The sequence below is a fragment of the Cinclus cinclus genome, chromosome 9, assembly GCF_963662255.1.
Source record: "Cinclus cinclus chromosome 9, bCinCin1.1, whole genome shotgun sequence".
Lineage (NCBI taxonomy): Eukaryota > Metazoa > Chordata > Aves > Passeriformes > Cinclidae > Cinclus > Cinclus cinclus.
In genome coordinates this window covers 23,134,010-23,148,140 of record NC_085054.1, presented here as the reverse complement: position 1 = coordinate 23,148,140, position 14,131 = coordinate 23,134,010, and the positions used below count along the sequence as shown (strand labels likewise).

General features: G+C 43.1%; 1 protein-coding gene across 1 annotated transcript; it reads left to right on the top strand.

The window, feature by feature from the left end:
* Nucleotides 1–957: 957 nt before the first annotated feature.
* Nucleotides 958–13,897, top strand: MCM6 (minichromosome maintenance complex component 6). The gene is made up of 17 exons (XM_062498252.1): nt 958–1,089; nt 1,944–2,090; nt 2,658–2,768; nt 3,251–3,500; nt 4,144–4,309; nt 4,393–4,538; nt 5,420–5,570; nt 5,892–6,033; nt 6,324–6,465; nt 6,608–6,715; nt 7,287–7,442; nt 8,480–8,608; nt 9,461–9,622; nt 10,686–10,821; nt 11,090–11,257; nt 12,132–12,271; nt 12,896–13,897. Exons 1-17 carry the CDS (start codon nt 977–979, stop codon nt 13,007–13,009), a joined length of 2,481 nt encoding a protein of 826 aa, XP_062354236.1. The 5' UTR covers nt 958–976; the 3' UTR covers nt 13,010–13,897.
* The last annotated feature ends 234 nt before the right edge of the window (nt 13,898–14,131 follow it).

Here is a 14,131-nt window from a genome sequence, read left to right as displayed (position 1 = left end):
CATGGCATGGGTTTCCTCAGTGAACAGCTGCCCAAGTGCCTCCTGCACACATTGTGGGGATTCCCTGGCTTGGGGATTCTTCAGCAGTGCCCTGGCCACACCACAGTAATTTTGACTTCTGCTACCATAGCTGATTTCTTCCTGGGGAAAGCAGTGCTGTGTGGAAGCTTCTCTGCAGCATGGAGGTTCTGGTTCCCCAGCATGAGAAGGACACAAAGCTGTTGGAGCAAGTCTACAACACAAAATTGATAAAAGGAGTGGAGCACCTCACCTACAAAGACAGGCTGAGAAAGTTGGGGCTGTTGAGCCTGGAGAAGGGAAAATTTGGAGAGCTCATAGCAACCTTCCAGTATCTGAAGGGGCTACAGGGAAGACTCTTCGTCAGGAATTGTAGCAACAGGACAAGGGGAATGGAGACAAATTGGAGAAGGGATATTTAAATGAGATATTAGGAAGAAATTCTTCTCTGTGAGCGTGGTGAGACAGTGGAACAGGTTGCTCAGGGAGGATGTGGATTCCCCATCTCTGACAGGGTTCAAGACCAGGTTGTACATAAGGCCCTGATCTACATGGTCGAGTGGGAGGCGTCCCTTACATGGCAGGTGGGTTGGGACTAGATCTTTAAGGTCCCTTACAGCCGCTTAGCATTCTACGCTTGTTTCTCAGTGGGAAGCACCGTGGCGCTGTGGTACTGCTCTAAACCGTCCGCAGCAGTTAGCAGCTCGCTGACAAACCCACAGCCGGCCCATTCGCTGTCGGTGACGGCGCAGCTCGGGCCGGGGCCCGGTGCTGCCGCCTCGGAGCCCGCCCTCAGCCCCGCCCGCCCCTCGCCTTTGGCGCGAAAGCGGCCGCAGGGGGTGGGGCTCTGCGGCACAGCGGCCGCCGATTGGCCGGCGCGGAGGACGCGCGGCCCACGTGGTGCGCGGCGTGGCGCGAACCGCTGTGGGGCCGGGCCGGGCCAGCGGCAGCCATCGGGATGGATCTGGCAGTGGCGGCGGTGGGGGGCGCGGGCGCGGCGCCGCAGCACCAGCAGGTCCGCGATGAAGTGGCCGAGAAGTGCCAGAAGTTGTTCTTGGACTTCCTAGAGGAGTGAGTGCCGGGGGCCGGGCCTGGCGGCGGGCGGGCAAGGTCGGCAGCGGGTGGCGGGCCACCGGCGTCTCGCGGAGGGGCCGCCATTTGGTGAGATCCTGTCAGGGCCTGGTGCCCCCTCCCCTTGGCGTTCAGATGGAAAAGCTATGCTGTGGTCTCAGGCTCTGCCTGGAGGAACTTGTAAGAAAGGCAGCACGGTGCTCTGCTGGTAGGCAAAACCCTTCTCGGAGATGCCTGGAGAAGTTGGAATGTCTTGGAGGTGCCCAAGACCAGGTAGAATGTGGCTTTGGGCATTCTTGTGCCCAAAGTGGAAGGTGTCCCTGCCCATGGCAGGGGATTGGAACGACTTGATCTTAAAATCCCATCTAAACCAAATAATCCTGTGGTTATACGATTTTTTAAGTGCGTTTGGTCCCTTTTAACGAAGTTTTTTCACAGCTGTGTTGAAAACCCTTTCCACAGCTTGGGTGTTACGCGTTAATACATCTGGCTCCCTGCGTTTTGCCTCCTGAGGGGCCTATCCGCATCAAATAAGGAAACCATTAACATCACCCGGAGGAAACAACCTTGTTTGCTGTTGCAGAGCCATTGTTAAACCTTAAATTAAATTTTATCTGGCACTGGAACAACTCTCCTGCTGTATGGAAAGTCAACCCGGTGTGTCTGCTAGGGTGTGGGCAGAGCAGATGTAGCAAGGGGGTGGAAGAAGAGTTATTGCTGGAAAAGGGTTTTGCAAGCGACTGTGGGATGCCTGAATGTGAGTGATCCTTTTCTCTGTCTTTTCTCCGGAATTTAGAAGTGTTCAGTTGCTGCCTGGTGTGTGACTGTGAAACGTTTTCCTGAATCACTTTCAGGTTCCAGAACAGTGATGGGGAGGTCAAGTACTTGCGAGATGCTGAAGAGCTGATTCGGCCAGAGCGGAACACGTTGATCGTCAGCTTTGCGGATTTGGAGCAGTTCAATCAGCAGCTCTCAACCACCATTCAGGAGGAATTTTACAGGTAAAATGTAGAGTGGGATTTTTCAGGTAAAGCTGAGCTCTGCTGGAGTCTCAAGCCCACAATTGTTCTTGCTTTTATGTAAAAAAAAAATAAGAGGCTTATCTTCTTTCTGCATCCTGAAAACCCTTATAGTTAAGATTTTATTTTTTCACTGGCTAAAAGCATTTCTCAGAGGATTCCTCTCTGGAAACCATGAGTTAAACAGATAATTGCATTTATTGTGGTAAAGAAGTAGGTGGTCAGCATGAGAATACAAAATAAACTCTAAAATTTCATGCTCTGACAATATTTTATTGACTTGGTCACTTATTTTGAGGATACATTTCTTAATGTAAGTATAAAAGTGTCATAAAATAAGACTTTAGGAAGTCTGTTATCAAAAAATAGTGCATGTAACATTATTATGCAGTGATCTCACATTTAGCATATTTAGTGTGTCTTTTTTGGGTTATACAACATAGCATTAAAAGCCAGAAACTGGAAATCTGATACAAGCCTTTGATGTAATCTAGAGAAGACATTTTGATAGCTTTTCTAAAATTTGCACTTTTTTTCTCCATATTTCAGGGTTTATCCATACTTGTGTCGAGCAACAAAGACTTTTGCCAGAGACCACGGAAATGTTCCTGCAAACAAGGACTTTTATGTTGCATTCCAGGACCTTCCTACCAGACACAAGTAAGATAATTATTAATTCCAGAAATTTGTGCTCTTTTACTACCAGGGAAAGACGTATCAAAGCATGCTGAAAATGTTTTGGTTATGAAGTGTGAAATGTACAGTTGGCCAATACAGTTGTGACAAAGTTTCCTGATCTTGTGCAGGAGATTATTTGACACAGTTTTTCAATTGTAAATCACACTCAGATACTTAAATTCATCATATTTCACAAACAAATGTAACCTCTCTCATTAAAAAAAATTAAAATAGTGTGTGCTGCTTTTGAAGTACCAGGGATGTAATTTGCATTGGTTTGACCTTTAGTATTAATCTAAACGTTTATGTAAAATCATAAAATGAGACTATATTGTACTAAGTTTGTTTTCTTTTGTTTGTTACAGCAGTTCTTTAGTCAGAGTGCCTCTTTATTGTATCTTAGTACTCTGGGTCTAAAAAGTCAAATCAATAATTCAATCCTTGTGAATTTCTGTTTTAAATAGAATTCGAGAACTGACTTCAGCAAAAATTGGCTCCCTGCTACGCATCAGTGGGCAGGTGGTTCGTACCCATCCCGTCCATCCAGAGCTGGTCAGTGGAACCTTCCTGTGCCTTGACTGCCAGACAGTGGTCAAAGATGTGGAGCAGCAATTCAAATACACCCAACCAAACATCTGCAGAAACCCAGTCTGTGCCAACAGAAGGAGATTCCTGCTGGACACAAACAAATCAAGATTTGTTGATTTCCAAAAGGTACAGGGGTGATGGTGAGGAATAATGACAGCCAATGATGTTCCTGTAATAGTTGGAAGGTGTTGTTTGTACTTCTGCATGTTGAAGATGGTTAATTTTTGTTCTGTCAGCATCAAGAAAAGGCCCTTCAATTTCTACTAAAGGTTTCTTCCTGTCTCTGGAAGACTTACATTTAAGAACAGGAAATTATTGGTTTTGCTGTATGACATTTATTGTCCAAGTAAGCCACTGAAACCCTACATATTCAAGCCAGAGTTGGTATCGTGTTGCCAGTACATCACGTGTAGCGGCTTAATACAAGTATGAAAAGAGGTGCTTATTGGTACCTGCAGCTCTTCCAAGTTCATTTACTACCCCAAATCCTCAGCACTTCACATCCCACAATTATGTCAGTCACATTAACTGAAATTTTCAGGTTACTTTTCGGAATTGTCACTTGTGGCCCTTGTACATCCTCTAAGCTGCTCCAAGACTCCTTAGATGCTGATTGCTGAGGGGATTTTTGGTACTTTGTCACATTGTAAGAGGGATTGATGTGGATCCAGCAGTCGGATGCTGTTGAACACATCTGTTAGCAGTGTAGCTGTTGAAGCAGTTTCAGGTCTGGCGGCACGCTCGGTGTTGAACCTCCTCTCCCTGCCAGGTGCGCATCCAGGAGACGCAGGGCGAGCTGCCACGCGGCAGCATTCCGCGCAGCCTGGAGGTGATCCTGCGCGCAGAGGCCGTGGAGTCCGCCCAGGCGGGTGACAAGTGTGACTTCACCGGCTCCCTGATTGTCGTGCCCGATGTGTCCCAGCTCTCCACACCGGGTTTGTTGTTACCCACGACCTCCGCGAGGTGTCCTTCCCGCCGGTGCTGGGAGCCGCTGTCCTGACTCCTGTTTCTCTGGCAGGGTTACGTGCGGAAACCGGCTCGCGGGTGACGGGGACGGAGGGCTACGAAACCGAAGGGATCCGGGGACTGCGCGCGCTCGGGGTCCGGGAGCTCTCCTATAAGCTTGTCTTTCTGGCTTGTTACGTTGCACCGACAAATCCACGGGTGAGTCTGCAGAGAAAGGAGGATTAAAGGTGTTGGTGATTCCTGTTTTGTGTGGTTTTCCCTCAAATTAGGGAGCAGGAATGGGTAAAGCTTCAAGTGTGCGTTGTGTGCCACCTTTCTGTGTTGATTTAACTGTCTCTACATTCTCTTTGAATTTACATAGCAAGATTCTTGTCCTTGTTGCTCATAGCATTTTCACAGATGTGATTATTTGCCAGTGTTACAGTTTGTTCTGAACAGCTAACTGGCACATGTATTTCCATTCAGCTTTCATCTATTTCTGCAGCATTTCCTTTTCTTCCAGGAAATTCTGTTGCTGCATTTTGTTGCAGAAAAAACAGGGATCCTTTTTGTTTCCTCTGGTTTATCAAGTGGAATCTTGGGATGTTACTGCAACACAAGTAATACTGACTGCATCTGGGTTTTGTCATGGTGTGGTAGTGTAATTCTGCTAACAGCATCACCATCACATGGGATACAAAGAGTATCTGGTATGTTCTGGGAGTAGAAGTTTCTGGCCCCCATTTCAGATCAACAAAAGACCTTGGAAGTTCCAGTTAATGTAAGAATGCTTACAGAACAGTTTTAGTCAAAGGAAGTCATATTGGTTTTACTCTTTTTTTTTTTTTAATCTCTGTACAAGCAACTCACTTGGGATTTTCTCACTAACTGAAGTTACACCATTGATTTTGCCTGCTAGGAAATTGGTTATTGGTTTTTAAAAGTGTAAGGTGATGAGGTTACTTAGCCTAAGGGCGGCTTTTCAGAGTGTGTTCCTCCTATCTAGATTTTAGAGCCAAGTTTTTGTGACTTGTCTGCAGTGCTCACATTTATTAGTGACTCTGTTATTACTTTTATTGCTGTTTTTTTCCTTTGTTTAGTTTGGTGGAAAAGAGCTCCGAGATGAAGAACAGACTGCAGAAAGCATTAAAAACCAAATGTCTGTGAAAGAGTGGGAAAAGGTTTTTGAAATGAGCCAAGATAAGAACCTTTACCATAATCTGTGCACCAGCCTCTTTCCCACTATCCATGGTAAGAATCTGTGGCCTCAGAGAAGGAAGATTTCACTTGTGTCAATATTAATTCCTTTTGCTGTCTCTCTAGTTTTTGGGAAAGGTTGAAAGCTCTTTGCCAGCTGCCACAAACTCTCCCCTTCAACACTGGTAGTGCTAGAAGAGGAAAATCTACTTTTTGAGTATTTGTGGTGTTCAATCATTAAGGCCTGCAGATAAGTGAATTCAGAGCGGATGTAACCAAATACTCTAAAATTCTAGTAGGATGAAGGGGTTTTTTAAATAGGATAACTTGTGGTGTTTTCTTTGGATGTTTAGTTTAATGTCTTTTCTGGGACAGGTAATGATGAAGTAAAACGTGGGGTCCTGCTGATGCTCTTTGGAGGAGTTCCCAAGACCACTTCAGAGGGCACTTCATTGCGTGGGGACATCAATGTTTGTGTTGTTGGTGATCCAAGTACAGCCAAGAGTCAGTTTCTAAAGTAAGATTCAGACCTAGTATTTAAATATTGTCCAGTGTGACAAGAGCTTTAAATGTGCACTGTGCCTTTTTCTGTGTTAAATATGGGAAAGTGAAGTAAAATATTTTGAAAGTATTTCCCAGAGATTGTGTGGATGTGGTTGAAGTATTTGAACAGGGCTAAAGCAAACTCAACGTACAAATTTCCAAATGTTTCCAAAGGATGTTGAATATTAAAAATACAAGTTAATTGCACATTTTGAAGTATCAGAGAGAAAAAAATACTGGATGTTTTATTACTCTTTTCCACAGGCACGTGGATGAGTTCAGTCCCCGTGCTGTGTACACCAGTGGTAAAGCCTCCAGTGCTGCAGGTCTGACGGCGGCTGTAGTGAAAGATGAAGAGTCCCACGAATTTGTCATTGAGGCTGGAGCACTAATGCTAGCAGATAACGTGAGTCTGGGAAGGGGAGAGGTTCCTGCATCCCTAGAATGAGTTTGATTAATGACAGAGAGCCCTCAATTGCCCTAGTGATGCTTTTTTTGTTCCAAAAGTGATTGTATCTGGGTCACTTACTTTCATTTTTCCACTGTAGGGGGTTTGTTGCATTGATGAATTTGACAAGATGGATGTGCGGGATCAAGTAGCCATTCATGAGGCAATGGAACAGCAGACAATATCCATTACTAAAGCTGGAGTGAAGGTAGTTTGCACTACTCCTCTGTGTAGTCTGTAGCATCACCTGACTGCTTGTTTTGTGTCCTGATGTGACTTCATCTGCCAGATGTCATGTCACCTCTGCAGCTGCCTCAGTGTGGCAGGAGAGAGATCACTTGTTGCAAAGTTTTTGTGGCACATACCCAAAGAAGGTCGCAAATGTTATTGAGAGTTACAAAGTGACAGTAGTGGACAGGAAGAAGAAAATGGGAAAAGCCTAACCTTGAAGTAACACCAAAAAAGGTTACGGAATGGTGTGTGTTTGTAGAAAAACAGGATCTTGTGAAAAGCAGTTTTAAGGGCTTGCTTCAGTATTATTGGCAAGAGTGAGGCAGTGTTTCAATATTGATCATCAAACTGTGTCTTGTGGCAGAGACATGGTTAGAAAGGGCTTGTTGGTGGAGTTAGGGTGCTTTTGAGGAGTGATTGTTGTAAAACCTGCATTGAACTCCATCTAGAAGGTGTTATGCTGACCCATTTGTGTTGCAGTGAGTTGGTTTAGCAAGTGGTTATCACAGATGCAGGTTTATTTTAATTTCTTTTTTTCCCACTGTCAGGCTACTCTGAATGCCAGGACCTCCATTTTGGCTGCAGCAAACCCAGTTGGTGGCCGCTATGACAGATCAAAGTCACTGAAACAAAATATCAACCTGTCAGCTCCCATCATGTCCCGTTTTGATCTCTTCTTCATTCTTGTGGATGAATGTAATGAGGTAATTTTAAGGAGTTATAGAATAGTTTGTGTTAGAAAAGATCCTCCGGGGTCTCTAATCTAACCTTGCACTCAAAGAGGTCTTTGAGAGCAGTTTGCCAAGACTTGAGCTGGTGGGTTTGGAGTATCTCCAAGGATGGAGATTCTGCAGTCTCTCCAGGCCCCTGCAATGTGTGACAACTCTCATGTGCTCAGAAAATAACAACTTTTATATCTAATCAGAATTTCTCATGGTTCAGTTCATGTGGGTTGCCTCTTATCCAAGAACTATTTGGCTTCATCACATCTATGCTGGGCGGTAAACCAGTTGCTTTCCTTTCAAGCTGGGCAGACCTGTCTCTTCTAGCCTCTCATACATCATGTTCTCCTGCCCTCTGACCATCTTGGTGACCCTCTGCAATTTTGAGTGAAGCAAATCTCATGAGAGTGTCTTTCTCCTGCTTTTCTACTCTCTGCAGCTAAAAGCTGGCAGTACAAATTTGGACATGATTTGCTGAATACAAGGACACTGCCTTTTCATCCTGTAGTGGTTTGACCTGCAAACTAACACCATTAGTCATTTTTACAAGTGGCTGGTCACAAAGGCTGAGACTGCTGCCACCTGTCTATGTGGCATTTGCCTTGGGACAACATGAGACCCAGAGATTAATGTTGGTTCAGCCACTGTTCTGCTCAGAGTGATTATCTAATTGAGAAGGGACTGGTAAGAGAGACAAAGCAGGCTGAAAAAGAAGGAAGTTCCCACGCTGCAAAGTGCTGCTTTCTGCCTGTTCTCTGGCTAACTTGTAACCCAGGAAAGTTCCAAGAGGTTATAAATCCTAAAACTGCTTTTTATCCCTCCTCTGCTGTGTTTCCTTGAATTAAAAACCCCTAGGGCATTCTCCTGGACCTCCTGGCAGAGAGTTTGGCTACTGGAAGGGCTAGCTCTGCCATGAGGATTGCAAGTGAGCAGGGGGAATGGGAAGGAAGAATAGAACTGTTGTTTTGGTCTTTGGCTGATGCTGTGCAAGTGATCCTGACACAGCCCCAATATCCCAGGTGACAGATTACGCCATTGCCCGGCGCATTGTGGATCTGCATTCCAGAGTGGAGGAGTCTGTTGACCGTGTCTATTCCTTGGATGATATCCGAAGATATCTGCTGTTTGCAAGACAGTTTAAGCCAAAGGTAATTCTACTTTTCAAGTAAACTGTGGAACAGTTGTTCTGTCTGAGGAGGTCCAAAGGAACAGTCACTCTGTAGTAGGCTTTTCTCCAGAAAATGCCAAGACACTTGGGGTAGTGTTTTCTCAAGGAAGGAGCCATAAACTCAAATTATTACCTAGAAAGGGAGCGTGTTTTGGAACATGGTACTCCTGAACTCCAGAAATCCAGCCAGCCCAGCTGAGACTGTTGAAGTCTGTGGCAGTTCTTGATCTTTGTCTAGAATGATTGAGTGGTCACTTCATAACCTTGTCATACCTCACAGGCTTGGCTTATTCAACATGGCTGCTGGAGAGTTTTTTATATTTTATTGACTTAATGCTTAATAAGTTTGTGTCTTTTTTTAAAGGGTATTGTGCCTCTATTTCTTTGATTTTTGGTAGAATACAGAACATGGGAAGCTGATCTAACTACAGATTTTTTTTGGGTTCTGTCCAAGTAGCAGCTTGGATGAGCTGTGTGTTGGATTTTTCCTAAGTCTATAAACAGATCAGTCTAGTAGGGACAGGCATGAATTGTGCCTGGAAACAGGTCAGTGGAACAGAAAAATTAGAACAGAAATTCTGCTATAAAATAGTTGATACAGCTGTATACTTACTGTAATGTCATTATCGTTGATAAGTGTAATCATTATTACAACATAATTTCAGCATAATGTGATTGTCATTACACTTTCCTAGAGTATGTGTATAGCATAGAATATTTCAGATAAAAGCAGTAGCCAGTATACCAAAATGCTGGGAACTGCCAATCTAAAGCAAGAAGAAAAAGCTTTAATACTCTGACCACTGGAACTCGTGTCACTGATGCCACACAGATATCCAAGGAGTCTGAGGACTTCATAGTGGAGCAGTACAAGCGGCTGCGGCAGCGCGATGGCTCTGGAGTGACCAAGTCATCCTGGAGGATCACAGTGAGGCAGCTGGAAAGCATGATCCGCCTGTCTGAGGCCATGGCCCGCATGCACTGCTGTGATGAGGTAACGGGCGTGATGGAAGTTGGGTAAATGTTCATGGAAATGTGTGGCAGTTCTGCATTTGCTGTTTGACTGTGATATTGGATGTGGTCCTGTGGGTGAGGAGGAGAGCTTGAATTGTGGTCATACTCAGACTGAGTCTGTCTGCCAGAAACACTGTTTAAGGGATGGCTTGTAAAACTGAGGTCAGCTGGTTCAGACTGAGAACTTGCATAATTCTTTATCACAGCTGTGTCAGCACACTCATTAAATCACAACAGTGATCTGCTACTGTCAGCCAGGGCTGTTGGCAGTTTCTCTCCTGAGCTTTCACAGTCTGTAATCACTTGGCTCTCTTCCATTTGCAATCTAAGAAGCCGAAGTTCATCAAAGTATCTGGTACTTTCCAAGAGTACCTGTGTGTGTGATCTGAGTTCCTGCTTGACTCAGCCACTGCTGAAAAGCATATTGTGCATTGTGTTCTGGCTGTTAACTGTAGTGTGATTACTACCCCTCTAGTCCCTGCTTTCAAACCCAGCAGGCTTTTTGAAATGTTGATTACAGGCTATGTGACACATGCAGGGATGGAACCTTGCTTGCTGGTTATGTAAGGACACCCTTTGGGTTATTTTAAATTAAATTCAGCTTATAAAGAAACAGCTTTTAGCTTATGGCTCAGCTGCAGATGATTTTTCCAGTTTTTGTTTTTCAGTTCTGGAGGAGAGTATCATTAATTACATCTCTCTTTCTTTCATATTGTCTCTGTTCAGACCGATTTCTTTCATGTTTCTTGCTCCACTGATCTTTCTCCCAAATGTTCTTGGCTTAAAATTTTATCGACTTCACATGACTGCTAAATCCTGAAAGATTAATCAGGCTGCTTTTCCCCTCCATAACCTTGCATGACCTTGGAGTACTTGTAGCGGGATATAATTTAACTTGCAGAGTCTTTCTGTTTAGGATTAATCAGGTGAGATGAGTAGAAAATCCTTTTGTCAGAGTCAGAGATGAGTTTCTGGAGCTGTTGGAAAAGTAGAAGAGCCCCTGTGCCTATTTAAATTAAATATGTTTTTTCAATCTTCCTCAGGTTCACCCAAAACATGTGAAGGAAGCTTTCAGGCTTTTAAATAAGTCCATCATTAGAGTTGAGACTCCTGACGTCAATTTAGACCAAGATGATGAGCAGCATATAGAGGATCAAGAGGACCAAGATGGAGTCAATGGTAAATTAATTACAGAGAAATTTTTCAAAGGGGAAAGTCCTTCCAGCCTTTACAGCTTACCTTGATGGAGCATGTGCTTTTCTTCAGTTTCTCACCTGCTTCTCAGCTAATGAACTCTAAAAATCTGGACTCCTGTTCTTGTCTCTCTTGCTTCTTCAGCCTCCTTCAGCAACTCACCTGGCTAGTCAATGGAAGGCTTTTCAGTGGCTCAGAGTATTAAATAGCTAAAAGATGTTGCAGCTCTAAACATGGGTATGTGTCCAAACAGGTGAGGCAGAAGCTCCAGTTGGGGTCAATGGTCTTGTGAATGGGATCAATGGCCATTCTGAGGACGTGAGCAAGGATGCTGCACCCAAAGCTTCTCTTAGGCTGGGCTTCTCCGAGTACCGACGGATTTCCAATCTCCTGGTGCTGCACCTCAGGAAAGCAGAAGAAGGTAAGAACTTCTTTATTGCAAAGAAGGCAGACTCTGAGGTCAGGAAGCAATTGCTGCGTCTCTTGCTGTTGTGCATGGGATTTTCACTTCTACTGAGACAACAGACTTGTCAGGTCAGGTGCAAACCTGTGCTCATATGACAGTGCTACATCTGGTGATGCAAATAGGACTTCCTGGAGTTTCTAGCTATTAGTCATTTATCCAAACCCATTAAGCTGAGGGTTCAGATCTATCAGCAGATCAGAGCCAGAAGAGGATTTGTAGAACACAATGGTATAACCAGGCTAGAAGAGTCTGCACCAGTGGAAACTGGAGCAGGAGCTTTAATGCATACCAGCAACCACAACCTGTCAAGCAAATGGCTGGACTAACTCTTCAGAAGCTGAAATATTTCAGCTGCAGTGAGGCTACTCCTGCAATGAAATGCAGTTGTCTCGTAGCAGATACTAGAGCTTTTGGAAGGGTGTGGAGATGAACAGTGTCCGTTCAAAGGCTGAGTACATGTAGGAGGATGACTCCTGGCTTTGTGTGACTGTGGTTTTTCTTTAGCCCTTACTCAGAGGAAAGGTGTGTGAGTCCTTGCTGCTGGTTTTCCTTGAAGCTGAAGGCTGATGGGATTTGGAAGCCACTTGAAAGCATAAAACTGAACGTTTTCATTCTCAATTTAATTATCTCCAATTAAACCATGATATACCTTTCTGTGCAAAAGATGGTACTTCAAGGAAAAAAACCCTGAAGTCTGACATTTCCTAAACAACTTAAAAAACGTGTTTCTCTTTTCAGCATTGTGAATGTTAATGTGTAAATCCTTTTCTCCTGTGGTTTGAGTGGTAGTTTACTGCTGCTGTGTTAATGCAAATTGTTTTCTCTGCAGAAGAGGATGATGCAGCACTAAAGAGGAGTGAACTTATTAATTGGTATCTAAAGGAAATCGAATCTGAAATCGAATCTGAAGAAGAACTAATAAATAAAAAGAAGATCATCGAGAGGGTCATTCACCGACTTACACATTATGTATGTGTAGAGATGTGTGGACAGTGAAAAAGGGTTTTAACTTGCATAGGGTTGTAACTTATATATTAAAAATGTTTCATTTTTAATAGAATACATTCTTGTTGGGAGAAATCTGTTTTCTCTATAAGCAATCCATTATATTTTGACTGATGCAGTACGAATGCCTTCTTTGTTTAACACCTGTTACAGTAATCACAGAAAAAAACACTGAAATAAATTAGAGATGTGTATAAGTTCAAAGTGCTATACTATGTCACTACAGAAGTGTGATATTTTTCTGTATTTCTATAGTATTAGTTATATATTAGGATATGAAGATACAATTAACACTTGTATTCAATGGATAGCCTTGAGTCAGAGGGGAATGAGGGCATTTTGGAGGGAAAAGTATGACAAACTACTTTTCACCTTAAAAGACACGAAAGCACTAGGCTGAAAAGTTCCCAGAAAGGATACAACATAGAAGTGACTTCCACTGAATGCTGTTAAGAATCTGTTAGAGGGAGTTCGCAATTAAAAGTGTTAAGTAATTAATAAGGGGTCCTACCAGTATAAAAATGCCTTTTGAGGAGTGCAAACAAACCTCTCTGCCCTTGTTTTAACACAAATCTTTGTCTGTTGCAGGACCACATTCTGATTGAACTGTCCCAGTCAGGACTGAGAGGATCCAGAGAAGAGGAGACGTTTGATGATGATCCATACCTGGTTGTCAACCCCAACTATCTGCTGGAGGACTGAAGGCTGGGTGGCATTGCAGAGCTGACTGGTTACTAGTTGGGAAATGCTTTCTTTTCTTGCAGGGGTTGCTGTATGGCTAATTCCTTAAATTTGTATGACTGTGCCAGAGCGTGGTCAGTAATACGTGATTTCTCATTTACGCTGAGCATACCTGGAAAGCTTTTAAAGACATGCCACACATACTAGTTTCACTGATAGCTCTGAATTTCAGTTCCATCATCTGGATGCAGAGGAGAATCATCCAATAGCTTTTTTCATTACCAAGCTGTGTAGATGCTTTTGTTTTCATTAAGATGAATTTTACATTGTTTTTCTTTAGTAGACATTTTATGCTATAGGTTTTTACTGTTTTTCTTACTAACAGAAATAAAAGCTCATTAAATGTTTGGGGGTAGGTTTGTTGTTACTCACATGTGAAATTGCTGTTTTCTATGCCTGTAATTTGAGGCTGAAAAAACAGTGATCTAAATATTTAATGCCTTAAAGAAGACATTATTTCCTGGATGACAGATGCTCCTTTTTAAGAAGATTTTTTTAACTTCCTATAATAGATAATGAGAAACCAATTGCTTCTCTTTCGTTTTAGATGGACTAAAGATGTGCAGGCTCCTGTTGCATATGTAAAGTAGAAAATTGCAAATAGCCAAGCCCAAAGCAAGGCTTTAAGTCAGCAGGACAGGAACCCCAGCCTTGGTGAATGTCTTGACTTGTAAGTGAATTGAAAACTGCCACCATTTGTGAGGGATTTGTAAGACTATATTTGTAAACCTCTTTGTAGATGTTTCTTTAAGAAAACTTTGTTTGAATTTTTGTTCTCAATTTTTTACTGTAAACTATGGGATTATTAAATAATCTATTAAGAATTAAAAATACCTAAATATTTGTCTTGTTGACTTGTTGACCTAAGAAACATTTTTTAATGCATGAAAGATATTAAAATTACATCTTTTATGCAGATATAGTGTGAAATAACTGTTTCTGAAGGAGGCTCAGAAATGGAGCAGGTTTGTAAGACAGTATTCTTTTCCTGTTGGTCTCTCCCAGCTTTGGGGAGTTACACCTTGGTCTAGCTAAGCATATCATTAAAAATAACAGTTCTGTATAAGGAGTGGAGGGAATCGT

Excerpts from the sequence above, each read along its gene's own strand:
- MCM6 (XM_062498252.1), top strand. The coding sequence starts at position 977 with ATGGATCTGGCAGTGGCGGCGGTGGGGGGCGCGGGCGCGGCGCCGCAG. Across the intron at positions 1,090-1,943 it reads TTCTTGGACTTCCTAGAGGA|GTTCCAGAACAGTGATGGGG; the intron begins GTGAGTGCCGGG and ends AATCACTTTCAG. Across the intron at positions 7,443-8,479 it reads TTGTGGATGAATGTAATGAG|GTGACAGATTACGCCATTGC; the intron begins GTAATTTTAAGG and ends CCAATATCCCAG.